This window comes from Erinaceus europaeus, chromosome X (assembly GCF_950295315.1).
Source record: "Erinaceus europaeus chromosome X, mEriEur2.1, whole genome shotgun sequence".
Taxonomy (NCBI): Eukaryota; Metazoa; Chordata; class Mammalia; order Eulipotyphla; family Erinaceidae; genus Erinaceus; species Erinaceus europaeus.
Genome location: NC_080185.1, coordinates 62,036,411 through 62,062,651, shown reverse-complemented (window position 1 = coordinate 62,062,651; position 26,241 = coordinate 62,036,411). Strand labels below are relative to the sequence as shown.

Genomic DNA, 26,241 nt, shown 5'->3' with positions numbered 1-26,241 from the left:
TCATTCTCTAGCTGTCTGTAGATCCCAAATGATAGAACTTCACGTGGTAAGGCAGAACTACCAGCAGTTCCAGGAAATCAATGGAGACACAGACTTAGGAAGAATGTGATTTAGATGCTTTTATTCAGCCTGAGTTCTAGAACTTGAACTCGTCATTCACATGACTCATCAGGATACCTTGAATCTTTTTCTTTTTAATTTTTTAAATTATCTTTATTTATTGGATAGAGAAAGTTGGAAATTGAGAGGGTAGGGGAGATAGAGAGGGAGAGAGAAAGAGAGACACCTGCAGCCCTGCTTCACCACTTGCAAAGCTTTCCTTCTGCAGGTGAGGACCAGGGGCTTGAACCCAGGTCCTTGTGCACTGTAACGTGCACTCAATCAAGTGTGCCACCACCCGGTCCCAACCTTGAATCTTTTTTAACCACATATGGGCATCTATTCCTGATTCTCCATTTTAGCAAAGCCTTGGAAATGTGGTTCTGAAAGAATTCAGCCCTAATGTACCCTAAACAGGTATTTAGGTATTCTCTCTAGGGGTAATAGGTTTATTGCTTCATCTGAGGACTGACTACTCTTATAGTCCTATAGAGTATTCAGAGGAGGATCTTTCTGGGACCAACTACAGAAACTGCTTTATGAATACTCAAATTCTTAGTCTGACTTTTTTGACTATTCTCATCTATGCTCTTGTCTATTACCAGTGCTTTGAACTTGATTTGCACCTGTCCTTGGTGGCAGCCCCTTGTTAGGCAGAGCTCAACCTTGATGCAAGCACAAGATACCAAAGTCCTTAATTAGTATGCTTAGGAATAATTCCTCAAACCTCATTGTGATACCTAGGTGTACATTTCTACAGAGCAAAATCAAGTTTAAAAACTAGGGTCTGACTGGGAATTGGTGGCATAGAATGCCAGTGTATAGAATTAGATGAGATGATCACATTTTCTTCTACCTTCTGCCTCTTTATTAGTATCCCCTTTGCTGGATTTCCTAGAATTGGAAAATACAAACATCAGTGTCTGTACAAATACTGGTCTTTCTGTTGAACTTTCTTTCTCTTTCAAAAGCCAAAGCAGAAAATTCTGACCATTGTCATGTGTCTCTACTTTTAGCAATGATCCCTGGTTTAATTTCTAATAAGAGTCATACTGTTTCATTTCCTTTCCTAAAAAATAATTTGGACAAGCCCATGTAGCATTAGGATGGGCCCAGATGGTACTTGTCAAGATTTTTTTTCTGCCTGCAAATAATAATCAGTCTGGAACTCTCTTTCTTATCTTTATCTTTTTTTAAATTCTCATACAAAGTAAAGCAAGCACATCTTTCTATAGCACATTTTGACTACTAGCACCCACTGAACCTATTTTGTGCTCAGTTTATTTTATTAATAATTTTACAGTGGTTACAAGACTATAAAACTAAAGGAGTACAGTTCACATGACACCCACCACAGATACCACAAGATAACTTAGAGTTTGCATTTTGATTATTACTGTTTTTTGCAAGTTCATGTGTTTTAATTCTCTAGATTCCACATATGAACAAACCTGTCTGGTAGTTGTCTTTCACCTGCTCACTGACTTCACTAAGGACATTCAATTTTGTCTAAAAGGGATAGAATATCATCTGTGTTATCCCAAAAGGACATCTTTAATTGCAGAGTAGTACTCCATTGAATATATGTCCCATAACTTCTTTATCCAGTCATCTGGATAAAAGAGAACCATAGCACTGTTCCACCACTTGTGAATTTTCTTTGTTGTGGTTGGGGACCTGGGACTTGAACTCAGGTTTTTGTGCATAGTAATGTGTGCATTGCACTGGTGCACTTCCACTTGGCCCCACAACCCTTATGTTTACATTTAATTTTTGTTTTATAAATTGAGCATTAGTATCCAATATTATAAACATGTAAGTGTATATTTTCACAGATTTCCATGTATGTAAGACCCTAACCATACATACCTGGAGTTTTAGTACTATTGCACCAAGGAGACCACTACATCTGTCCCCCCACTTTCATTTGCTACACTTTACCAGTATAATTCTCATAGAATCTAAATGTTAGCTTTGTTTTTATTTTTACAAGTGTTTTAGTTATTTGTAGTCCCCTTATGACTCAAGTTATATGGTAATTGTTTTTCACTTTCTTTTTTAACTTGGAAATATCAATTTGGGCTCCAGTTTCTTTCAAAAAGGCACAATGTCATATTTTTAATATCCATGTAGGATTTCATTGAGCATTATATCTTATGGATTATTCATACAATTACCTTTAGATAGGTTTTTAGGCTCATCCCACATTTTAGCTAGACGGATATATTTTGATATAACCTATTGTTACAGATGTGAGGTGGTATCTAATTATGGTTTGGGTTTTGATTTCCCTGATGGCCATCTGTATGTCTTCTTTGGAAAAGTGTCTATTCAAATCTTCTGCCCATTTTTAACTTGTGTGTTATTGTAAAATGTTCTTCATAGACCTTGACTATAAACCCCTTATCAGATGCATAATGAACAAATACAGTTTTTTATGTAGTAGTCTTCATTCTGTTTGTATTTTCTGTTGTTGTGCTAAAGCTTTTTTAATTTGATTGTAGTACCAGCTTAACTTTTAAGTCCCAAAAAACATCTGTAACACTGGGTTCATGGATTTTTTTTCCGCCCATATTATCTTCTATACATTTTATGTTTTCTAGCCATACACCCAAGTTTTCTTGTCTTTTGAGTTTATTTTTGATATGGGGTTAATGAGTAATGTAGTTTTAGTCTTTTGCATATGCCTGTCTAATTTTTGCCAACCTCATTTGTTGAAGGGATGTATCTCTAATATGTAATTAGTGACTTAAAAATTGAGCATATGCTTTATAAATCTTTGTCACAGAGGTGCAGTTTCATATCTCCCCAAGATCTGTGTCATTGTTACTCACCCACCAACAAATTGAACCCTCCCTCAACCATAGGGCACTGTGCTACCAATTCCATTTCTTTTTTAAAATTAATTTTTTTAATTTGCTTTTTTTAAATTTATTTTTTATTTAAGAAAGGATAAATTAACAAAACCATAGGGTAGGAGGGGTATAACTCCCCCCAATTCCCACCACCTAATCTCCATATCCCATCCCCTCCCCTGATAGCTTTTCCATTCTCTATCCCTCTGGGAGCATGGACTCAGGGTCGTTGTGGGTTGAAGAAGGTGGAAGGTCTGACTTCTGTAATTGCTTCCCCGCTGAACATGGACGTTGACTGGTTGGTCCATACTCCCAGTCTGCCTCTCTCTTTCCCTAGTATGGTGGGTCTCTGGGGAAGCGGAGCTCCAGGACACACTGGTGGGGTATTCAGTCCAGGGTTGCCTGGCCGGCATCCTGATGGCATCTGGAACCTGGTGGCTGAAAAGAGAGTTAACATACAAAGCCAAACAAATTGTTGAGCAATCATGGACCCAAAGCTTGGAATAGTGGAGAGGAAGTGTTAGGGGGGTACTCACTGCACACTCTAGTATACTTCTGCTTTCAGGTATATATTTTGCACTAGTTTATGGATACGTGTGAACATATGCTCTCTCTCACAGAACCTGGTCTATATCTAGGTTTTGGGACTTTGTTAGAAAGTGAACCACCTGGGATGGAATTAGAGAATACTATGAAAGGAAAGGTCTCACTCGAGTAATGAAGCTGAAGGGTTGTCATTCCACACGTGAAGTCTCTGGACACAGTCTGAGCTGAAGCATGTTGAGGTGGCAATCGTTACATTGATTAGGTTGCGATCGGCAGATGCAATATTATTTGATATCGATTGGTAGAGGCATGCGGGAAAGTGGGCCCTATCCTAAGGTTTCAGGACTGGGGGAAATATAGGCTCTATAGTGGATATGTGAGGTTCCTGCTGTCTTAGGGTTCAAAAAGACAATGGATAGTTAATGTTATCATCACATTATTTGGTAATTGGGTTAACTTTGAAAAGTCCTTGTGTTAGGGTTTGCTGTATAGTACCCAGTATCTTGTATGTAGCTGTGCCATTGGTTGCTTCTGATTTAATTTGCTTTTTTCCCCTTTTGTTGCCCTTGTTTTTTTATTGTTGTTATAGTTATTATTATTGTTGTTGCTATTGATGTCGTAGTTGTTGGATAGGATAGAGAGAAATGGAGGAGTGGAAGACAGAGATGGAGAGAGAAAGAGAGACATCTACAGACCTGCTTCACTGTAAAACAACTCCCCTGCAGGTGGGGAGTGGGGGGCTGAACCAGAATCCTTACGCAGGTCCTTATGCTTCATGCCACATGCACTTAACCTGCTGCGCTACCATCTGACCCCCTAAAAGTAATTTTTAATGATTTAACAGTGGTTTAAAAAATCCCATGGTCTCAAGGGTATAGTTTGACACATGTTGTTTTTTAAATTTTATTTATTTCTTTGATAGAGACAGAAGTCAAAAGGGAAGTGGAAGATAGAGAGGGATAGAGAGACATGCAGCACTGCCTTATACTCATGAAGCCTCCCCTCCCCCACACCTGGGTCCCCCACACATGATTTTTAATACTTTAAATATATTGTGTGGTTATAGTTTGTGTATTTGTGACCATAGTTGCTTCTTGTAGATTAAGTGTTAATACATATGTGGTTCTATTTCTGGAATTAAAAGTTTTTATATTTTTATTCATATGCCATACAGATTTTAATACTGTCATTTTATAATACAATTTGAAGTCAGGTAGCTTGATGTCTCCAATTTTTTTTCCTTCTCAGGATTAATTTAGTTATTCAGGGTCTTTTATGATTCCATATAAACCACAGTATTTTTTTTTTTAGAATAAACACACTGAACTTTTTTTTTCCTTTTTACTATCTTTATTTATGGATAGAGATAGCCAGAAATCGAGAGGGGAAGATAGAGAGGGAGAGAGACAGAGAGACACCTGTAGCACTGTTTGACTACTCGTGAATCTTTCCCCCTGCAGGTGGAGACCAAGGGCGTGAACCTGGGATCTTGCACATTGTGACATGTGCACCCAACCAGGTGCACCACCACCCAGCCCCAAACCATAGTGTTTTTACTCTACTTAAAATTATCACTGGAGTTTTGATTTTAATTGTGTTAAATTTATATATTACTTTTGGTAAAAAGGAATTTGAGTATATTAATTTCCCCATCTATGACAAGGAATGCATTTCCATCTCTCAGTGTCTTGCTATAAGCCTTTTAGCAGTGTCTTACGGTTTTATTTATATGAATTATCTCTTTTGTTAAATTAGTTTCTAAGTGTTTAATTCTTTTGATGTAGTTATAAATGGAATTTTTGAAACTTAGTCTCATTCCTTTTTTCAACTTTATTTATTGATTATTAGATAGAGACAGGGAGAAATTGAAGGGAAGGGGAGATAGAGATGGAGAGAGACAGAGAAACACCTATAGTCCTGCTTCACCACTCGTGAAGCTTTCACCCTGCAAGTGGGGACCAGGGGCTTGAACTCGGGTCCTTGCACACTGTAGTGTGTGCACTTAACCAGGTGCACAACTGCCTGGCCCCAATTAGTCTCATTTCTTTTTTTATTGTTGTAGTTATTATTGTTGTTGTTATTGATATCGTTGTTGGATAAGACAGAGAGAAATGGAGAGCAGAGGGGAAGATATAGAGGTGGAGAGAAAGATAGACACCTGCAGGCCTGGTTCACTGCCTATGAAGCGACCTGCCTGCAGGTGGGGAGCCAGGCCTTGGACTGGGATCCTTACTCTGGTCCTTGTGCTTCATGCCATGTGTGCTTAAGCCACTGCGCTACCGCCCGGACCCCAATTAGTCTCATTTCTACATAAAAATTATATATATATATATATATATAATTTTCTGTCTCCAGGCTTATCACTGGAGCTTGGTGCCTGCACTACGAATCCACTGCTCCTGGAGGCCATTTTTCCCATTTTGTTGCTCTTGTTCTTGTTGTTATTCTTGCCATTGCTGCTGTTGTTGGATAGAACAGAGTGAAATCAAGAGAGGAGGGGAAGATAAAGAGGGGAAGAGAAAGACACCTGCAGACCTGCCTCACTGCTTGTGAAGCTACCCAGTTTATTGTTTTTGTAACCTGCCAGCTTACTGTATTCATTTGTTGTTATAGTTTTTTTGTTATAGTTTTTAAATAGAATCTATAAAGTTACATATATATATATATATATATTAACTCGTCAGCAAATAATGATAGTTTCCCTTATTTTTTTTCTCAATTTTTAAAAAAATATTTATTTTATTTATTCCCTTTTGTTGCCCTTGTTGTTTTATTGTTGTAGTTATTATTGTTGTTGTCGTTGTTGGATAGGACAGACAGAAATGGAGAGGGGAGGGGAAGACAGAGAGGAGGAGAGAAAGATAGACACCTGCAGACCTGCTTCACCGCCTGTGAAGCAACTCCCCTGCAGGTGGGGAGCCGGGGTTCGAACCGGGATCCTTATGCCGGTCCTTGTGCTTTGTGCCACCTGCGCTTAACCCGCTGCGCTACAGCCCGACTCCCAGTTTCACTTATTTTTTTAAGTTGAAATTTCTTTTTAAAAAACTTTTTATTATTGGATAGACACAGGCAGAAATTGAGAGGAAGGGGGAGATAGGGAGAGAAAGACACCTGCAGTCCTGTTTTACCACTTGTAAAGCTTTCCCTCTGCAGGTTGGGGGCGGGGCTTGAACCTGGGTCCTTGCTTACTATAAAGCTTGCGCTCAACCAGATTCACCATCACCCAGCGCTGTTTCACTTCTTTTCCAATCTGGATTCCTTTCGTTTCATACTGTTTACTTGTTCTGTGTAACGTCTGTAATACCAAACTAAATAGAAGTGAGAGTAGATAACCTTATCTTGTTCCTGATTTTAAAACAAACGTCTTTCAGTTTATTGTATGTTTGCTTTTTTAACCATTGAACATATTAGTTGTGAAATTATAGTATATGTCCTTTCGTATGTTGAGATATGTTACTTCCATATTGAAATTCTTATTATAAGTGATACTTAATCTTTTAAAAATACTGTTACTAGTGATTTAGTAATGTTGTTCTGCAAAAGATGCTTTTAAAAATATGTAACTTCAGGGGGTAGGTGGTGGTACACCTAGTTAAGTGCACACATTACAGTGAGCAATGACCCAGGTTCATGCCCCTGGTTCCCACCTGCAGGGGGAAATCTTCACCAGTGGTGAAGCAGGGTTGCAGGTTTCTCTCTCTCTCCCTCTCGAGCTCCCCTTCCCTCTCAATTTCTTTCTGTTTCTATCCAGTAATAAATTGAAAAAATTTAAAATGAAATTTCTTTGATATTTTAGAAGATTGAGAAAAATAAGCTGAAGTTCCTTGAGGGTTCAGTAAGAATTTCTGGGAAAGACCTTTGGTCCTGGAATTTTGAGGAGAGTATTTTTTAATTACATTTGCAGTTCTTAGACATAGGTTTGATGTTTTATTATATATTTATTGCTAGTTCAGACTTGGTAGCCTGCTTTTCTATATGTACACCCATTCTAGATTATCATTTTTATTGGCATATAATTCTTATTTATTTATTTATTTATTTATTGAATAGTGACAGAGAGAAATTGAGAGTGGAAGGGTAATAAAGAGTGAAAGAAGGGGGCTAGACGGTGGCACACCTGGTTAAGCGCACACACTGTGGTGCACAAGGACCCAGGTTCAAGCCCCTGGTCCCTATCTGCAGGGGGAAGGCTTCATGAAGCAGGGCTGCAGATGTCTCTCTGTCTCTCTCCCTCTCTATATCCCTCTCCCCTCTCAATTTCTCTCTGTCTCGATCCAATAATAAATTAATAAAAATGTATTTTAAAAAACTTCCAAAAAATCCATTCTTTAAAAAAAAAAAATCCCAGTTTAAAAAAAAAAAAAGAGTGAAAGATACAGAGAGACACCTACAGCCCTGCTTCACCACTTGTGAAGCTTTCCCCCTGCAGGTGGGGACCAGGAACTTGAACCTGGGTCCTTGTGCACTGTAATGTGAGTGCTTAACTAGGTGTGCCACCACTGACATATATTTCTTTATAGTAGTATCTTATTTTTATTTATGTGGTATCTATTGTAATTTCTCCTAATTTGTTTCTTATTATAGTTATTAGAGTTTGATCTTTATGAAGCTAGTTACATATATATTAACCTTTTTATCCTTAAAAATGAGCTCTTAGTTTTGCTGATCTTTTGTACTGCTTTTTTGCCTCTATTTCATTCATTTCTACTCTAATTTTATTTATTTATCTATCTATTTATTTTTTACCAGAGTACTGTTTAGCTCTAATTTATGGTGGTACTAGGGATGGGATTTGGGAGCCTCAGACATGCAAGTTTTTTTTAAATTTATAAGTGACTTAATATTGATTTACAAAATTATAAGATAATAGGGGTATAAATCTGCGTTTTTCCCACCACCAGAATTCTGTATCTCCTTTCCCTCCATTGGAAACCACAGTAATTCTCCCAAGGCTGAAGATATGGGCTATTATTTCTGTAACTATCTGTATATTATGTATATTTGCCCATTTTTTATGGTTCTGCCTTTTCTTCCTAAGTCACACCTATACCTATTACTACTTCTGAAATGTCCTTCCTTTTCCCCCTCTTCTTTCTTCAGGTCTTGAAGATATGAAAGTCTTATGTATAAACATTATGCTACCTCCCTCACCCTTATTTCTTTCAACTCTACTAACCTTTGGCTTTGTTATTTTTTTCAGTTGTTTTAGGTATAAGATTAAATTACTTACTGTGGCTTTTCTTTTTTCTTTTTTTTTCCTTGTACAGACTGGTATAATTTAAACAGTTTTCTATCCTACTATCTTCCTAGCCATGTTATTTATTCCTTTCAAAATATAGTTGATTCATTATCTTCTACCTCTTGTAGGTGGATACATGCTTTATTTGATTCACTTCTGAAAGTTAAATGACTTTTCTCTTTCTTTTTCTCTTTACCAGACCATGGCTGAGCTCTAAGGTCTTTCTGCATAACCACTATACTATTTCCCTAGTTTAATTAAAGTAGACTGCATATTTATTTATTTATTTATTTATTTACCAGAGCTCTGATCAGTTCTAGCTTATGGTAATACAGAAAGTATTAATACAGACTTTGAAGCCTCAGGAAGGAAAGTCTTTTTGTATAACCATTATGCTATCTCCCTTGACCTTGAATGAATTTTCAACCATGTGGAATGTTTAGACAGTACAGTACCAGGTCTAGTTTATATGCTGCTTGCACAAAAATTAGAATACCCACTCTTAAACCTTCTCATTTTATTTTCCCATAACTGATTATATCCCTGGGAAGGTTTCACAATTATTGCTACAGATGATTTTTGAGAATGCACAAAAACTCTTAAACTTTACACATATCTATTATAAAGTCTAGCTGTTTTCTGGACACAACTGAAGAAAAAGACTTGTAACACTATTAACTTCCTTACTAGTACTGATTTTGTAACCAGGTACTTTTTAATTTCTTTGATTTCCTCCTTGAATTGGTAGTTGTTGAGAAACACGTTGTTTAGTTTCCATGTATTTATTTCTTGTTTATCTTTTTTTGAGTTTGATTTTTTTAATTTTATAACATTGTCACTGGAAAATACTTGATATGACTGCAGTCTTTCTAAGTTTATTTGTAATTGTATTCTAGAATATGAATTATTATTGTAAGTATTTTATTTATTTGTTTATTTTATCAACTACTGGGTAGAGACAGAGAGATAAATTGAGAGGGGAGGGGAAGCTAGGGAGAGAGACAGGTAGACACCTGCAGACCTGCTTTACCACTCATGAAGCTTTCCCCCTGCAGGTGGGGACCAGGGGCTTGAATCTGGGTCCTTCCACATTGTAATGTGAGCACTTAACTAGGTGTGCCACCGCCTGACCCCTCTTGTAAATATTTTTGTGTACTTGAGAAAAGTAAGTTCAGTGATTTTGAGGTAAAATATTCTGTATCTACTAAAACCACCTTCTAGTTCATCATTTTAAATTATTATTTCTTTCTTTGTTCTTAAGTAAATTTGTTTATAAATTAAAATGGACTATTAAAATTCCCTGTTACTTTATTTCTTTCAATATCACTGTTTAGTTATATTTAATTGTCTTTTGATCATTGTCTTTTGGTAACCTATCATTTAGTGTATATATTTTATTTAAGTGTGCTATCTTCTGGTATTAACCTCCTAATCATCATATAACACTTATCCTTAACTCTTATTATCCTTGTAAACTGAAATTTGTCTTTTCTGACAAAGGACCTGTTCCCAGATGTCACAGGCTCAGGCTGATAGTCACCACTTTGATAAGTGTGACTCCAGTAATTATAATAATCACCTGGTGAACTCATGCAGCCCTAATATCAGGGTTATAATTCTTTTTAATATATTCCTAGAAGTGAAATTGCTAGATTTTGTGGTAATTCCTTTTTTTCAGCTTTTTAAAAAATTTATTTTATTTTATTTATTCCTTTTGTTGCCCTTGTTTATTGTTGTAGTAATTATTGATGTCATTGTTGTTGGATAGGATAGAGAGAAATGGAGAGAGGAGGGAAAGGCAGAGGGGGAGAGAAAGATAGACACCTGCTTCACTGCCTGTGAAGCGACTCCCCTGCAGGTGGGGAGCAGGGGACTTGAACCGGAATCCTTCCTCTGGACTTTGTGCTTAGTGCCACCTGCGCTTAACCCACTGCGCTACTGCCGGACTCCCTTTTTCAGCTTTTTGAGGAATTGCCAAACTATTCCTCAAGAGCAATACCATATGACATTATAACTAGCAACATAAAAAGGTTCCAGTTTATCCACAGCCTAGCCAACCAACCCTCCCTCCCTCCCTTCTTTCCTTCCTTCCTTCCTTCCTTCCTTCCTTCCTTCCTTCTTATATTTTTCAATTATTTTTTATGTTTTTATTTTTTTGGACAGAAACAGAAGATTGAGAGGGGAGGAGGTATAGAGAGGGAGAGGGAGAGAGACAGAGGGACACTTGCATCACTGCTTCATCATTTATTATGTACCCCCCCCACAGGTGTGGACCAGGGGCTTGAACTTGGATCCTTACCCACTGTAACAGATGCACTAAACTATGTATCCTTCCTCCCTCCCTCCCTTCCTTCCTCCCTCCCTCCCTTCCTTCCTTCTGGGTTTTATTACTTGGGGCCAGCATTTTCAGGGAGAGAGAGAGACAGAGACACAGACCATAGCCAGTGAGGGATAAACAGATGGGATATGTCTCTCCTTAATCCTCTCTACCCTCTCTCTCCCAGTACTAAAGCTTCCTCTAGTGCTGTATTCCCACGTGGTGTACTAGCGGTTCAAACCAGATACCTCACTGATTTTTTTATTTTTCTATTTTTCCATAGTTCTTTGCTCATTTTTAGCTTGTTTTATTTTATGTTGTTATTGCTTTATATTAGTAGTTATCTATATATTATAGGTACAGATCCCTTATTGACTTGGACATACAAGATACAGCAAGATACAAATTCCCGATATGATTTGGAAATAATTTTATTTTGTTATTTTCACTGTTCCTGATGAGAGTTGATATATGACAGTTTTAAATTTTGATGTCCTATTTTTTTTCTTTTGTTGATTGTACTTTTGTTATTATATGTGAATGTCCACTGCGAAATGAAAGGCCAGAAAGATTTGCCGCTATTTTCTTCTAAAAATTTAATAGTTTTAACTCATGTTTTGGTCATTTGTTCTTTTTGAGTTAGTACTAAGAAGGAGTTCAACTTCATTTTTCTGTATATAAAACTCAGTTGTCTCAGCACAGTTCATTATAGAGTTAATTCTCCCTACATTGAATGGACTTAAACTATCAAAATCAGTTGACCATAGATATGAGGGACTATCTGGACTCTCATTTCTTTTTTTTAATTTTTTATTTATAAAGTGGAAACACTGACAAGACCATAGGATAAGAGGGGTACAATTCCCACCACCATGACTCCATATCCCGTCACCTCCCCTGATAATTTTCCTATTCTTTATCCCTCTGGGAGTATGGACCCAGGATCATTTTGCGGTGAGAAGGTGGAAGGTCTGACTTCTGTAATTGCTTCCCTGCTGAACATGGGTGTTGGCAGGTCAATACATACTCCCAGCCTGTCTCTCTCTTTCCCTAGTGGGGAAGGGCTCTAGGGAAGCGGGGCTCCAGGACATATTGGTGGGGTCGTGTATCCAGGGAAGTCTGGTTGGCATCATGGTATCATCTGGAACCTGGTGGCTGAAAAGAGAGTTAATATATAAAGCCAAACAAATTGTTGACTAATCATGAACTTAAAGGCTGGAATAGTGCAGATGAAGGTTTTGGACTCGTTTCTATCCCATTCATTCATGTATCTATTTCCATCATAGTGCCACTGAATTTTAGTTTCTGTAGCTTTCTAATAAGCTTAGAAAAAGATGTATACAGGTTCCACATTTTTCTTCTTTTTAGAGGGTTTTTAGAAAATATAACTAGAGTTGTTTTCCATTCAGTGTAATCAATTTTGCCATTTATCAGAAAAAAAAAGACCCTGAGATTATGATGGGGCTGAATTGAATTGGTAAGTTATTTTGGGAGTATTGCCATCTCAACAACACTAATTCGTTTGACCATCAATACAGGTTGTGCTTGCATTTACGTAAGACTTTATTTTAGCAATATTTTATGTTGTGTGTACAAGTTTATATTTTTGATTTTTTTCTTCTTGTTGGACTTGCCTCTCCAAGGACATCTCCAAAGCAGATGTCATATAGTGCTGCTCTATTGATTTTTTCTTCTATGTATTCGATGGTTTTTGTCACTAGTATCCAAAATCATATTTATGAGTTCTCCTTTCTTCCCTGATAAGTAAATATCTTGAGGTTTTTAAAAATTATTTAATTAATTAATTTTTTTTTATAACCAGAGCACTGCTCAGCTCTGGTTTATGGCGGTGCGAGGGATTCAAAATGGAATTTTGGAGCCTCAGGCATGAGAGTCTCTTTTCATAACCATTATGCTATCTACCCCCACCCCTCCTGAGGTTATTAAACTGAAAATTGATCTTGATATTATTCCCTTATTTCAAAGTAATGTCTTTTAATCTTCAGCGAAGACTTACCTACTGTTGTCTTTGAAGAACACTTGATGTATACAGCATTAGATAGGGTACTATGCATGGCAGCATTATGTGTATAGTATTAGTGCTTTGAAAAATTTGCTTGGGCATTTCATTAAAGGAGAATTCTATTACAACTCTCTTCTGCTTAAACTCAGAGAACATTATTGGTTTTCAATTGCTTCTTTAACAGATTACTGTAAATATAATTTATAATATAAATATAACTGATTTAAAAAGAATCATTTAAGGGGCCAGATGGTAGAGCACCTAGTTAAGTGCACACATATAGTGTACAAGGACTCAAGTTCAAGCCCTTGTTCCCTACCTGCAGGGGGAAAGTATCAAGAGTGGTGAAGCAGGACTGCAAGTCTCTCTCTCTCTCTCTCTCTCTCTCTCCCTCTCCCTCTTCCTCCCCTCTCAATTTATGTCTCTATCCAATATTAAATAAAAAAATAAATATAAATTAAAATAACTTTTTAAAATAAATAATTTCTTTTTTATTTATTTCCTTTTGTTGCCCTTGTTTTGTTGTTGTAGTTATTGATGTCGTCGTTGTTGGATAGGACAGAGAGAAATGAAGAGAGGAGGAGAAGACAGAGAGGGGGAGAGAAAGATAGACACCTGTAGACCTGCTTCACCACCTTTGAAGCGACTCCCCTGCAGGTGGGGAGCCGGGGGCTCGAACCAGGATTCTCTCGCCGGTTCTTATGCTTTGCCCCACGTGCGCTTAACCCGCTGCACAACCGCCCAACTCCCTAAAATAACTTTTTTAAAAAAATTTTTTATTTAAGAAAGGATTAATGAACAAAAACATAAGGTAGGAGGGGTACAACTCCACACAATTCCCACCACCCAATCTCCATAACCCACCCCCTCCCATGATAGCTTTTCCGTTTACTCTAGCCCTCTGGGAGCATGGACCCAGGGTCGTTGAGGGTTGCAGAAGGTAGAAGGTCTGGCTTCTGCAATTGCTTCCCCGCTGAACATGGGCGTTGACTGGTCGGTCCATACTCCCAGTCTGCCTCTCTCTTTCCCTAGTAAGGTGTGTCTCTGAGGAAGCTGAGCTCCAGGACACATTGGTGGGGTCTTCAATCCAGGGAAGCCTGGCCAGCATCTTGGTGGCATCTGGAACCTGGTGATTGAAAAGAGAGTTAACTGCATGTCTACCCCTCACCACTGGGTTTTTACTTTGGTGCCCTACTTACAATTTGATCAGGTCCTGCTTTTAGTTTCCCTTTCAGATCTTCTTAATCAACTTCTGTTGATGAGTGGGATCATCCCATACTCATCTTTATCTTTCTGATTTAGTTCACGTAACTAATTCCTTCTAGCTCTGTCCAAGATGGGTCAGAGAAGGTGGGTTCATTGTTTTTGATAGCTACATAGTATTCCATTGTGTATATATACCACAGCTTTCTCAGCCACTCATCTGTTGTTGGGCACCTGGGTTGCTTCCAGGTTTTAGCTATTATGAATTGTGCTGCTATGAACATAGGAGTACACACCTCTTTTTGGTTGGGTGTTATGGAGTCCTTGGGGTATAACCCCAGGAGAGGAATTACATGTGGAATGACAACCCTTCAGCTTCATTACTCGGGTGAGACCTTTCCTTTTATAGTACACTCTAATTTCATCTCAGGTAGTTCACTTTCTAACAAAGTCCCATAACCTAGATATACACCAGTTTCTGTGAGAGAGAGCTTATGTGCACACGTATCCATAAACTACTGCAAAATATATACCTGAAAGCAGTAGTACACTAGAGTTTGCAGTGAGTACCTCCCTAACACTTCCTCTCCACTATTCCAAGCTTGGGATCCATGATTGCTCAACAAATTGTTTGGCTTCATATGTGAACTCTCTTTTCAATCACCAGGTTCCAGATGCCACCAGGATGCTGGCCAGGCTTCCCTGGATTGAAGACCCCACCAATGTGTCCTGGAGCTCAGCTTCCCCAGAGACACACCTTACTAGGGAAAGAGAGAGGCAGACTGGGAGTATGGACCAACCAGTCAACACCCATGTTCAGCGGGGAAGCAATTACAGAAGCCAGACCTTCTACCTTCTGCAACCCTCAACGACCCTGGGTCCATGCTCCCAGAGGGCTAGAGTAAATGGGAAAGCTATCATGGGAGGGGGTGGGTTATGGAGATTGGGTGGTGGGAATTGTGTGGAGTTCTACCCCTCCTACCTTATGTTTTTGTTCATTAATCCTTTCTTAAATAAAAAATTAAAAAATTAAAAAAATTAAAAAAAAGAAAAGAGAGTTAACATACGAAGCCAAACAATTTGTTGAGCAATCATGGATCCCAAGCTTGGAATAGTGGAGAGGAAGTGTTAGGGAGGTACTCACTGCAAACTCTAGTGTACTACTGCTTTCAGGTATATATTTTGCAGTAGTTTATGGATACGTGTGCACATAAGTTCTCTCTCACAGAAACTGGTGTATATCTAGGTTATGGGACTTTGTTAGAAAGTGAACTACCTGAGATGAAATTAGAGTGTACTATAAAAGGAAAGGTCTCACCCGAGTAATGAAGCTGAAGTGTTGTCATTCCACACGTAATTCCTCTCCTGGGGTTATACCCCAAGGACTCCATAACACCCAACCAAAAAGAGGTGTGTACTCCTATGTTCATAGCAGCACAATTCATAATAGCTAAAACCTGGAAGCAACCCAGGTGCCCAACAACAGATGAGTGGCTGAGAAAGCTGTGGTATATATACACAATGGAATACTATGCAGCTATCAAAAACAATGAACCCACCTTCTCTGACCCATCTTGGACAGAGCTAGAAGGAATTATGTTAAGTGAACTAAGTCAGAAAGATAAAGATGAGTATGGGATGATCCTACTCATCAACAGAAGTTGATTAAGAAGATCTGAAAGGGAAACTAAAAGCAGGACCTGATCAAATTGTAAGTAGGGCACCAAAGTAAAAACCCAGTGGTGAGGGGTAGACATGCAGCTTCCTGGGCCAGTGGGGGGTGGGAGTGGGCGGGAGGGATGGGTCACAGTCCTTTGGTGGTGGGAATGGTGTTTATGTACACTCCTAGCAAAATGTAGACATATAAATCAGTAGTTAATTAATATGAGAGGGGGAAAATCAATTGTATGTCTCAAAGTTTCTCAAAACACAAACTGAATCCTTTTAATATATAGGCTGTGTATTTGATATGCGGACTCTCTCAAAAGCCTAGACCAAGTAGATTAGAAGCATCCAATAGCACAGCTATATACAAGATACTGGATACTGTCCAGCAAACCCTAACAAAAGGACTTTTCAAAGTTAACCCAATTAACAAATAATGTGATGATAACATTAACTATCGATTGTCTTTTTGAACCCTAAGACAGCAGGAACCTCACATCTCCATGATAGAGCCCCTACTTCCCCCAGTCCTGGAACCCTTGGATAAGGCCCACTTTCCCGTATGCATCTCCCAATCCAAACCAAATAATATTGCATCCGCCGATCACAACCTAACCAACGCAATGATTGCCACCTCAACATGCTTCACCTAAAATAACTTTTAAGTAAGCATCACTTATCTTAATGTTCTAGAGACAAAGCACCAGAATTAACCTCACTATCAAAAAGTGGAACTGTTGGTGGGACTGGTGTTGTTGCAGAATCTAAGTATAGCATGCACTTCCTTTAATTTCTTGAGCTTTTAGAGTTTGCTTACTTTTCCTTCTTGAGAGTCCAATGCCTTATCCACTGTGCCAGCTCCTAGGCTTGCTTACATTTCCCAACTCATGACGTTTCTTGTATCATTCCAAACTTTCATTCCATTGCCCTGTCCTCTTCTTTTGCCATTGACCTTTTGACACCCTCTTTTAAGAATCTTACACTTATATTGGACATAATCCAGGATAATATGGAGATCCTTAATGTAGCTACATTAGTAAAGTCATATTTTGCCATGTAAAGTAACAAATGTATTGATAGATTCCAGGGATCAGGATATTAACATCTTTTGGAGAGGGGGCCAATGTTAATTTTATCATGTCACTTACTGTGAAAGCAGTAATTGCAGAAACATTAAAGCAATTTCCACACATGGGTAAATGCTGTAATAAAATAGGTACTCATACATTGTTAGTTTTTAGCATTTTTGGACATCTTTGACAAACTTCTACTCTGTCATTCCTCTCCCATGGTCCATGGATTATCAAAAGGCTAATGTTAAAACAGATGGGTGTCAAACTTTCTAGATAAAATTATACTTTCTACCAAAGTATAATTGTAAACTTTGAACATGATGTAAATTTTATCTGTTAATGTGCGCGCGCGCGCGCGCACACACACACACACACACACACACACACACACACACACACATATATATATACCTCTTTGAAACTAGTTCTCTACAGATATGATTGAGGTTCATTTTTGACATTCTCTTTACCATGATAATTCTCTCTTACGGAAGGGATTGCCCCTTTCCCTGAATTTTATATATTGAAGTTCAGATCTCTGCTACTATATAATTAGTTAATCGCAGAATGAACATTTAAAGAGGTGATTAGCTAAAATGAGGTCATTAGACTGTGCATTCTTTTTGGTGCACTTATGTACACTGGAAATTTGAACACAGTTATACCTTATGCTTACTCACAGAGGAAAGAACATATAGTGACACAATGAGGAATCTATCTACATTTGAATATTGGATTTGAAACACACATCAAAAAGTGTGAGAAAATAAATTTCTCACCCACTCTGTGTTACTTCTTTTGGATAGCCCTAGCAAATTTAATGCAGCCTCAGGTTTTATTTTTTCATTTACTGGCTTGGCATCTGCATCAACTTGAGAAAAAAAGTTCCATATTTATAATGATAATAAACTGTTTTGTGGCAGCTTAGTTAAAACTCCACATGCTATGAATCCTAAGGAACATATCATACACTTTTAGTATTATATTCAATTCCAGTGTGATAGTATATGTGTTTGCTTTCTACTTGCTTTAGATGGAATATTATGACAGCTAAATACAGTGTTGGACACACCTTCACCAACACAAAATACTATAATCAACAAAATTAATCTGAAGATTTTTAATGTGGTCGTTCTTAGCTTGAATGATATAAGCATTTAAATGCATAATAACTCCCCCCATTTTTCAAATTACAGTGTACATCTGGGGAGATAGCATGATATCATGTCTGAGGCTCCAAGGATTCAGGTTCAATCCCCAGTATCACCATAAGCCAGAGCTGTGCAGTGCTTTGGTATCCATCTCTTTATCAGTAAAATAAATAAAATAATTTAAAAGGGTAGTGTAAACATACAACTTATATGGCCAACAGAAAAGATACTTTAGGTTTCTTGAGGTATTTATATATTCAATGTATAGTTACTGAACAACCTATTATGTTCCACACAATAGGTCACTCCACAGTTGAGTGTCAGACTCCAGGTAAAGTGTTTCCTGCCTTTCTTTCATTTCTTTTATGAAATCCTCTTGTGAAGTTATATCCAGACACTCATGATTTTTGACAGTGTGGAAAGGTGACAGGAAATATTAGCACATGACAATATAGTACAGAATAAAATAAAGTGTTATATTTGTTAAACTACATTTAGGAAGAGAGGAAAACAATATAAAAGTAAATACATACATATATAATATTCAACTGCAACAAATTATATAGAGAAAATTTGCCATTCTAACAAATTAAAAGGACAATTAAGTAATATTAACTATATTCATAATGTTTTACATCCATCACCACTCATTCCAAAATGTTCATCTGTTGGGAGTTGAATCATTCCTCCTGAAAGATATGTAACAGTCCTAAAATAGACAAAAATCAAGGCAAATATGTGACTTGAAACTGTTGAATTACTAGAAGAAAACATAGGATAAAGTGTTCTTGATAATCTGGAAATAATTTCTTTTATACAGTACAAAAATCACAGGCATCAAAATCAAAGATAAAGAAGTGATACTATATCAAACTTAAAATATTGTGCCCAGCCAACATCATACTCAATGGTGAAAAATTGGAAGCATCCCCCTGCAGATCAGGTACTAGACAGGGCTGCTGCCCACTATCACCATTACTATTTAACATAGTGTTGGAAGTTCTTGTCATAGTAATCAGGCTGGAGAAAGGAATTAAAGGGATACAGATTTGAAGAGCACTCAGGAGAACTCTCAGAAAGATAGAAGTGACCCTGCAATTCCTCTTCTGGGGATATATCCTAAGGAACCAAACATATCCATCCCAAAAGATTTTTGTATACCTGTGTTCATAGCAGCATAATTTGTAATAGCCAAAACCTGGAAGAACCCAGGTGTCCAGTGACAGATGAGTGGCTGAGTAAGTTGTATATTTACACAGTGGAATACTACCCAGCTCTTAAAAATGGTAAATTCACCTTCCCCACCCCATCTTGTATGGAGCTTGTAGGACTCATGTTAAGTGAGATAAGGATGTTAAGTGAGAAAAGGATGAATATGGGATGATCTCACTCATAGACAGAAGTTGAAAAAGAATATCAGAAGGGAAAGCACTAAGCAGAACTTGGACTGGAGTTGATGTATTGCACCAATGTAAAAGACTGGGGTGGTGGAGAGGGTTCAGGTCCTGGAACATGATGGCAGAAGAGGACCTAGTGGGGGTTGGATTATTTTGTGGAAAATGGGGGGAATGTTATTCATGTACAAACTATTGTATTTTACTGTCGACTGTAGACCATTAATCCCCCAATAAAGACATTTAAAAAATAGTGTGCCTAAGAAAAGGAACAATCAACGGAAGAAAAAGACAAACTACAGAATGGAGCAATATTTGCAAATTATATATGTAAGAAATATATGAGACTCAATCCTCAATAAAAATAGAATAAGCAATATATATTCATTCATATGTTCATTCACAAGTGTTATCAAGTCTTTGGAATAATTGGATCCTGCAATATAGTTCACCTCAACAGTATCTTTGTTTGTCGTCCACAGGGCCTGGGTTCCAGTCCAGCCCACACCTCACTAGAAAAAAATCTTGGTGCTAGGGTATCTTTTCCTCTCCCTCTGTCTCTCATAAACACTTGGAGCTGTGATGGCCTGGCAGTAACAAAATTAGTCCACTTTTCTGCCTAGAAAACATTAGCAATTATTAAGGAATAGGAATTGCCTCAATAATGTGTCCCAAGACCATCAAAACTCTTTTTTTTAGGGGAATAGATAAAAGATTACTGGAGAGGATGGTTTAAATTAATCACAAAACTGATCTTTCTAGGGAGTAAAACTGACCTTAAGAAAGACAACTTGTGTTCATTGTAACCTGGCAGAAAGCATGGCTCTTGGCAGCCAGTGGGCTGTGCCCTTAGGTGAGAAGCCTAGGTGGGTCTTCCTTTAATGTTGATGCCTCCAGGGGAACCTTCCTACCCTTGGTAACCTCAGTGATACAGTGACATAATTGGGGGAGGGAGTTCAGAAAAGCACCTACAGAACAGTCTGGCCTTAAGCCCCCTGTGCTCTCCCAGGTGTCCAGAGACATGGGATCAGGGAGATGCCTGGTGTCCTGAGATCCCCAGTCCTTGAGCATGATCAGGAAGGCATGGTGGGCTAGCAAGGGAGGGGCAGGCGTGCAGACCTGGAGCAATGCAGGTCTTGCTTGTATGTCATGTGACATACAGATGACAGGGACATGTAACCATCCGCTGCTCCCTCCTGAGCAACCTCCCTCACCTCAACACCCTCCCACCGCCCCCCTCTAAGCCAAGGCCCCCAGCGCCCACTGCTTTCGGGCACCCTATCTTGGGAGCGGGGGCAGGCATCTGGGGCTGGTCTCTATGAGGGACTGTGTTGCAGTGACAGAAGGAGGGAGGTGCAGAGGGGCAGTAGCTGAGCTCCAGGCCGCCCCTGCGCTGGGACTCCTCCCCCCTCCCCGTGGGCCTCTTTGGTAGGCATGTCAGAACTAAGGCGGGTGTGGGAGGGGTTGCCGAGCTTTCTTTAGCCATATCCCTCCGCCCTCGCGCCACTCCTGCCAGTGGAGTCCGGGTGCCGCAGCTTGCGCAGCCCCTGGCCAGTTTGGTGCAGCGGCACGGGGGTGGGTGGGTGGAGTAGGACATTGCCTCCTGCAACCCTCAGCGCTTGCTCCTCTGCTTGCTTGCTTGACAGCGAAGGCGCCTCTGGAACCGGAGCAGCTGCACGACCGACCAGTAGTGGCAGGCCGGCCAGCGGGCCTGGTCTGCCAAGGCAAGTGGGGAGCCTTAGGCAGAGGGCCCCCGCTGTCGCCATCCCGGGGGGCAGCCTGGGGGTGAAGGGCCGTGTTTCTGCTGGCAAGGAGCTGGCAAGCGGCTGGCAGCCAGGGTCTCAGCCAGGTGGGTGTGCAGTTAGGGCGCGGGTTCCCTGGCCACAAGGAGGCGACCTTGGTGAGGGCAGGTCTGGCTACAGGGTTGGGCAGTGGCTCCCTCGGCCCCCTGGAGGGAGCGGCTCCCTCTGCTCCCTCAGACAGCTGTCCAGGCATCCTGTCCTCCCCTCAGTCAGCTGTGCTGGGAAGGGCACTGTGTGTGTGTGTGTGGGGGGGGGAATGCTGTGGGCAGCTACTGCAGCATCAGGGGGAAATGGCGCAGTGGGCAGGAATCAGGATGGGGGGTCGCCACTGTCTGGGGTCCAGGGTCCTTGAACATCCCTGGGGATCTGGGGGCGGGGCCATTATGCCTGTGGGACCCTGAACCCTGGGTACTGTCCTTTCCTACAGGCAGCTTGTTGCTGCCCAAGTTTCCTGTTATACGCGGGAGGTCTGGTGCATTCTGACAGGTTGCAGAATGCTTCTGTAAAAGAGAAGCTTGAGGAACAGGAAGAGCAAGAATATGGTCTGCATCTCTGGAGGTGTGTGATGATGGTGGGGTCGGTTTGGGTGACTACTTGCCACCTGTCTGGAAACTTGAGTCTGGGTGGTTGAATCTGACAGGAGCAGGTCAGGTGTATAGAAATGACTCCTAAAATTCCCCTTGCTGCCAACTTCCTATCATGCTGAAAATTTGGTGCTGGAAAATATGAGTTTTGGAGATGAGAGTGATTAGGAAATCATTATTTAAAAACTGCTGCACAATTACTTGTCATATGTTACTTTCACCAGATGTGTTACAGAGTAAGGTAGTGAAAATACCTTATTGGAAATCCTCATAATTGACAAAAAGCAAAATAGAAATAATGAATAAAATTAGTTGTCATTCAGAAAGTTGAAACTGAGGACCTGGTCATGGCATACCTGGCTGAGCACACATATTACAGTGCACAGGGATCCAGGTTCAAGCCTTCAGTCCTCACCTGCAGGAGGAAAGTTTCACAAGCCGTGAAACAGTTCCACAGGTGTTTCTGTCTCTATTCCTCTCTCTCTCTCTCCTCTCAATTTCTTTCTGTCTCCAAAATACATAATAATAATAAAAAATTTTATTTACTATAGGCCTCAATTAAATGAATGTTTATATCAATAGAACACTAAATTTTAAAAATCATAATTTGTCTACTTCAGTCCTCATGTTGGTCTATCCATGCATTCAGTTGCCATAATTATTTTAACTGTTTAATCCTTTCCTCTGTCAATAGGCCTGCTTTAAGAGTGGTTATTTCTTCAAGGAAAGAAAGGAAGAGGCTGGCACGACGTTTTGGAGTGTCGACGAGGTTGGTGCGAAGAGGGGTAATACAGGGGACAGCTACACAATAGCTCATGACAGGTATTTTTGATCCACTCTTTTACCTCTCCTACTCAAGCAGGTTTACATACTGCCTCAGCACACCCATATGATTTTCCTATAGGGGATAGTAGGGCTGTTGAGGGTTAGGCTGGGCCTTTAATGAAGCAAGGAGGGAACATTACACAAATTGGACTGATAAATGGTAAGAGATGTATTTGCATGAAAGGCAGGTGTACACGTGGAGATTTGTCAGACTCTGTTTCCATGTGCTTGTTATTCCATAGGAGGAACTGCTGTCTGCTGTACGGATCATTGAATCAAAGGAAAAAGGGGATATTGTACCACAGAGTTCAGGTTGGTATGAGAGTTTTGTGGCATATAAGAGAGAACATGGGTATAAGTGTGATTAGGAACTAATCCGGTGACTCAGGCATTCCCATCACCAATATGTCCCCTCCTCCTTCACACTTAGTTACATTTTGTCATTAGCAAAGCATTGTGGCAGCTTTGGGAATATAAGTCTTTAATAAAATAAAGATAGCAGAGAGAATTTCTAATATTTCAACTGCCCCATCATGCATTCGTTTTAGTCTATGTGTGAGTTCTGCATGAAACAAACTTTGAATACATACCAAAGTCCATGGTATTTTCTTTCCCTAAACTCACTTCCAGTGGTTTTTCTTTTGATTATTATTATTTATAAGATGAAAATATTGACAAGACCATAGGATAAGGGGGGGTACAATTCCACACAATTCCTACCACCACAGTTCCGTACCCCATCCCCTCCCTTGAAAGCTTTCCTATTCTTTATCCCTCTGGGAGTATGGAACCAGGATCAGTAGGAGCTGCAGAAGGTGGAAGGTCTGGCTTCTGTAATTGCCTCTCTGCTGAACATGGGAATTGACAGGTGGATCCATACTCCCAGCCTGTCTCTGTCTTTCCCTAATGGGACAGGGCTCTAGAGAGGTGGGGTTCCAGGGTACATTGGTGACATCATCTGCCCAGGGAAGTCAGGATGGCATGGTAGCATCTGCAGCTTGGTGGCTGAAAAGCATTAAGATGTAGAGCAGAACATATTGTTTAATAATCAGGAGCCTAAAGGTAAGAATATAGCAGATGAGCGCAAGGACTGGTGTAAGGATCTTGGTTCGAGTCCCCAGCTCCCCACCTGCAGGAGAGGTCTCTTTATGAGTGATAAAGCAGGTCTGCAGATGTTTGTCTTTCCCACTCTCTGTCTTCCCCTCCTCTCTTGCTTTCTCTCTGTCCTATCCAACAACAACAGCAATGACAACAATAATAATAGCAACAGGAAGAGCAACAAAAATGGGAAAATAATGGCATCCAGTAGCAGTGGATTTGTAGTGTAAGCACAGAGCCCCAGCTGTAATCCTGGATGTAATATATATATATATATATATATGACAGAGGAGATTTGGGGTCTCCATTTTGGAAAAAGCTAGGAACTCTATTTTAGTTATATTCTAAGGGGCCTATGACTTTACTAATTTTGCCAGAACCTGCCAGCTAACATACAGGTGGTCCAAAGATATTGTCTGGGGAGATGGTGTCAGAATTGGAAATAGGACTGGAAAGCTGAATAAGGGAAGAGAGTAGCTCCCAAATATGGGAAAAGTATATAAATATTGTTAACTACAAACTCTATCAATTTGATCTGGGGTCCATATTCAGCACAGGAGCCTATGTAACCTCTGCATCCATGTAGGTCTGATCTCAGATTCTGTGGTCATAGTTAGAAACATTCTAGGTTGCACTCATTGCCCCAGACCCATCTTTCTCGAGTGGTGAAGTATGTTGGCTCAACCTCCCTTCGGAGAATGGGTAGTGCCTACTATCGTTGATCCACAAAGAAAGCAAGGTCCTGTAGGTGCCCACAAAGGGATCTATTATGTTGTTCCTGATAAAGATAACCAGTGACAGTGGAGAGAGGGATCTGTTAAGAGGTCTAGGCCCATTGTGTCTGTGTGGGAATCCTTGTATTGCCTGACTAGGGCCCTGGATAATGGGGTGGACTGGTAGCAATCAAAAGAGCCATCATTAAATTATGTTGGTTTCTTGTGCAGTGGCTGTTCTAACGAAGTTGGAATTGGTACAGACTACTTCTCGTAGCTTTACACCTACCTGGGCACTAATTTACTCTCCCAGTTCTGTTGTTACTTTTCCAGGTACTCTTTCACAATAATATTGAATTAAACCAGACCTGAGATGGAAACTGGTTAATTTGTGGAATGGGAATGGACACTAGTTCTTATTTCCAGCACTATTTCATGAGTCACTAAAAAAATCATAGTAAAAGGAAAACAAAAACTAAAGCTTAGATTGGGTTTGAAATATTGAGTTAAAGCAAAGGACTTTGGGGAATGAAGGAAGGTGGTGGGTGTGGGTGGGTGGGGGTGGCGAAGTGGCTTTCAGGTCCTGGTGCATGATAGTAATAGAACCCAAGTTGGGGGTGAGAATGTTTTGCAGATACCTATCATGAAATGAAATTGTACGTGTATGTCCACTGTACTGTAAAACATTAACCCCCTCCAATAAAATGATAAAAAGAAGCTCATAAAACTTTTTAAATTATTTTATTTTATTTATTTATATATATATATAAATATATATATATATATATAGAGAGAGAGAGAGAAATTGAGAGGGTAAGGGGGTAGAGAGGAAATGAGGCAGAGAGGCACCTGCAGCTCTACTTCACCACTTGTGAAGCTTTTCTCCTGCAGGTGGGGAGCAGGGGCTTAAAATCACATCCTTTAGCACTGTAGTGCATGCGCTTAACCAGGTGCACCACCACCTGACCCCACACATATAAAAACTTTTTAAAAGTCCGGTTGGCATCATGTTAGCTACCAGGTTCCAGATGCTAACATGATGCCAACCAGACTTCCTGGACAGACAACCCCACCAGTGTGTCCTGGAGCCCCGCTTCCCCAGAACCCCGCCCCACTGGGTAAAGAGAGAGACAGGCTGGGAGTATGGACCAACCTGCCAATGCCCATGTTCAGCAGGGAAGCAATTACAAAAGCCATACCTTCTACCTTCTGCACTCCATAATGACCCTGGTTCCACACTCCCAGAAGGATAAAGAATAGGAAATCTATCAGGGGAGGGGATGGGATACGGAGTTCTGGTGGTGGGAATTGTGTGGAGTTGTACTCCCTCTTATGTTTTTTGTCAGTGTTTCCATTTTATAAATAACAATTAAAAAAAAGAAAAACCTTAAAAAATCATAACAACAGAGAAAAACTATGATATACCATAGAGACTGAGACTATTATAGTGATGTCTTCAGTAACTTGTACGATGACTGGGATTGAGATTAAGTATAGCCTGAAAAAAAACTAGACAAGATACTTATTCTGGGTCTTGGAGAGAATGAAGCTCTAATGGTTGTCAGATCCAACATTAGGATACAGACCCAAGAAATACTGAGTTTATTGATAGCTGTTTGAATCTTGTTTGTATTTCCAGTGAAATTCTAAGTTA

General features: G+C 39.7%; 1 protein-coding gene across 23 annotated transcripts in view; it reads left to right on the top strand.

Moving 5' to 3' along the window:
- Positions 1-26,241, top strand: part of ARMCX5 (armadillo repeat containing X-linked 5) — a 162,619-nt gene that overhangs the window by 4,943 nt on the left and 131,435 nt on the right. For 14 of the 23 annotated variants that reach the window (XM_060183332.1, XM_060183330.1, XM_060183329.1 and 11 more), the window contains 2 exons: positions 22,646-22,773; positions 23,019-23,088. In XM_060183332.1, the coding sequence (XP_060039315.1) occupies positions 22,646-22,773; positions 23,019-23,088 (198 nt within the window). The remainder of the gene's footprint in view (positions 1-22,645; positions 22,774-23,018; positions 23,089-26,241) is intronic. The other 9 variants (XM_060183346.1, XM_060183341.1, XM_060183336.1 and 6 more) reach the window with 1 other exon arrangement.